Genomic DNA, 1,426 nt, shown 5'->3' on the forward strand with positions numbered 1-1,426 from the left:
GCCTGGATACGCCGCAGGCAGTCCCGAAGCATGGCTTGCGTGGAGCATTCGCTCAGCCAGCAGAGGAACAGCTCGTCCACCTTCATCTTCAGCACCGGCTGCAGCACCTTACCGGGCGGCATCGCGGCGCCCCTGCCGCCGGACCCCCGCCCGGGAAGGCTGGGGACAGCGCGGACCCAAGGAGCCGGGACCCGACGGCAGGACACGCCCGCCAAGCCCCGCGTAGCTTCAAAACGGGCGCGCCAGTCACGGTGCCAAACAAAGTCGCGGCCGTGGCGCGTCAGCAGGCAGGACAACGTCATCAGGCGGCGCCGGTCGCCGTGCGCCGGCACGCTCGCCTCTCGCCTTCGGTGGCTGTGAGCCCGCTCCCGCTCGGCGAGGCCTAGCCATTGCTGGGGCTTTGGTGGGTCCGGGGCGGAGAGGGGAAGGGGTGGGAACGTTGGTTGACCCGTCCCTAGGAATGTTTTCTGCTCGTGGGTTTCCTAGCAGTTCGGAGAACGCCGACGAGGCGGCTTCAGTGTAGCGAAGGAGTGAGCATGCGCGGCTCAGGAGCCAAGACGGTGGAAGCAAGGAAGCAGGAGCGAGCACGCGCAGTGCGGCGGCCCTGGAATTGACGCTCCTACGGGGCAACGTTGGGGGCCCTGGTGTCTGCGCACTGGGGGCATTGTCACATGAGAACGAGACGGGGTCGGGACCAAGTTAGGGCTTTGCAAAGGGCCTCAGTGGAAAGGCTTCTGCAACTGGCCCTGCGCAAGCAAAATAGCTGCCTAAGGATATTTTTTCAAGAGCTCTGTATTTGCGTTAATGTTTATCACGCGAATAACTAACTGCCAGCCAAGCTGAGTAAAATATGGTGAAGACGTCAGTGACCTAAGTCACTTTTTGCTGGGACCCCATGAACAACTTAATAAAATGTGACCTGGTCCTACACAATCCCCGTGATGGGTTGTAGATGAGGCCGTGGAGCCGGACCCTACTCATAACCACTGAGTATAGGGTTTCTAAGGCTGTAGGTTTTTGTAGGAGCAGAAAGCCTCACCTGTGTTCCACGGAGCACCTGGCTGATGACCTCGTGGTTCCCAGTCCAGTGCTTATCCTACAGATCCACACGCTGCGTCCATACCACTGATGGCAGAGCATACTTTTATTTTTTAAAGTGTAATCTCAATGTTTTACCCACTGCTTTCGCGACCTTTGAGCTGCAAAAATAAAGCTAGATGGACATAATAGCTCCTGAACTCTAGTTTAATTTTGTGTATATCATTTTAAACTCAGTTTGTATTACACAATTAGAGAGGGGAAAGAAAGAAAAAAAAACCCAACACAAAAATTAGGAATTAGCTTTGTCTTGCTATAACCATCACACACATCACACGAATTCTGTGAAGTTATTTTTATTAATTGGGAGGCAAATGTTTATGTGCCA

At 54.8% G+C, this 1,426-nt stretch overlaps 1 protein-coding gene across 1 annotated transcript in view; it reads right to left on the minus strand.

Moving 5' to 3' along the window:
• Positions 1–122, minus strand: part of PPP2R3B (protein phosphatase 2, regulatory subunit B'', beta) — a 35,846-nt gene extending 35,724 nt beyond the window's left edge. Inside the window, exon 1 of the mRNA XM_006876261.1 lies at positions 1–122. Within this exon, the coding sequence (XP_006876323.1) occupies positions 1–122 (122 nt within the window).
• Between the last annotated feature and the right edge of the window lie 1,304 nt (positions 123–1,426).

This window comes from Chrysochloris asiatica, unplaced genomic scaffold (assembly GCF_000296735.1).
Source record: "Chrysochloris asiatica unplaced genomic scaffold, ChrAsi1.0 scaffold00372, whole genome shotgun sequence".
Lineage (NCBI taxonomy): Eukaryota > Metazoa > Chordata > Mammalia > Afrosoricida > Chrysochloridae > Chrysochloris > Chrysochloris asiatica.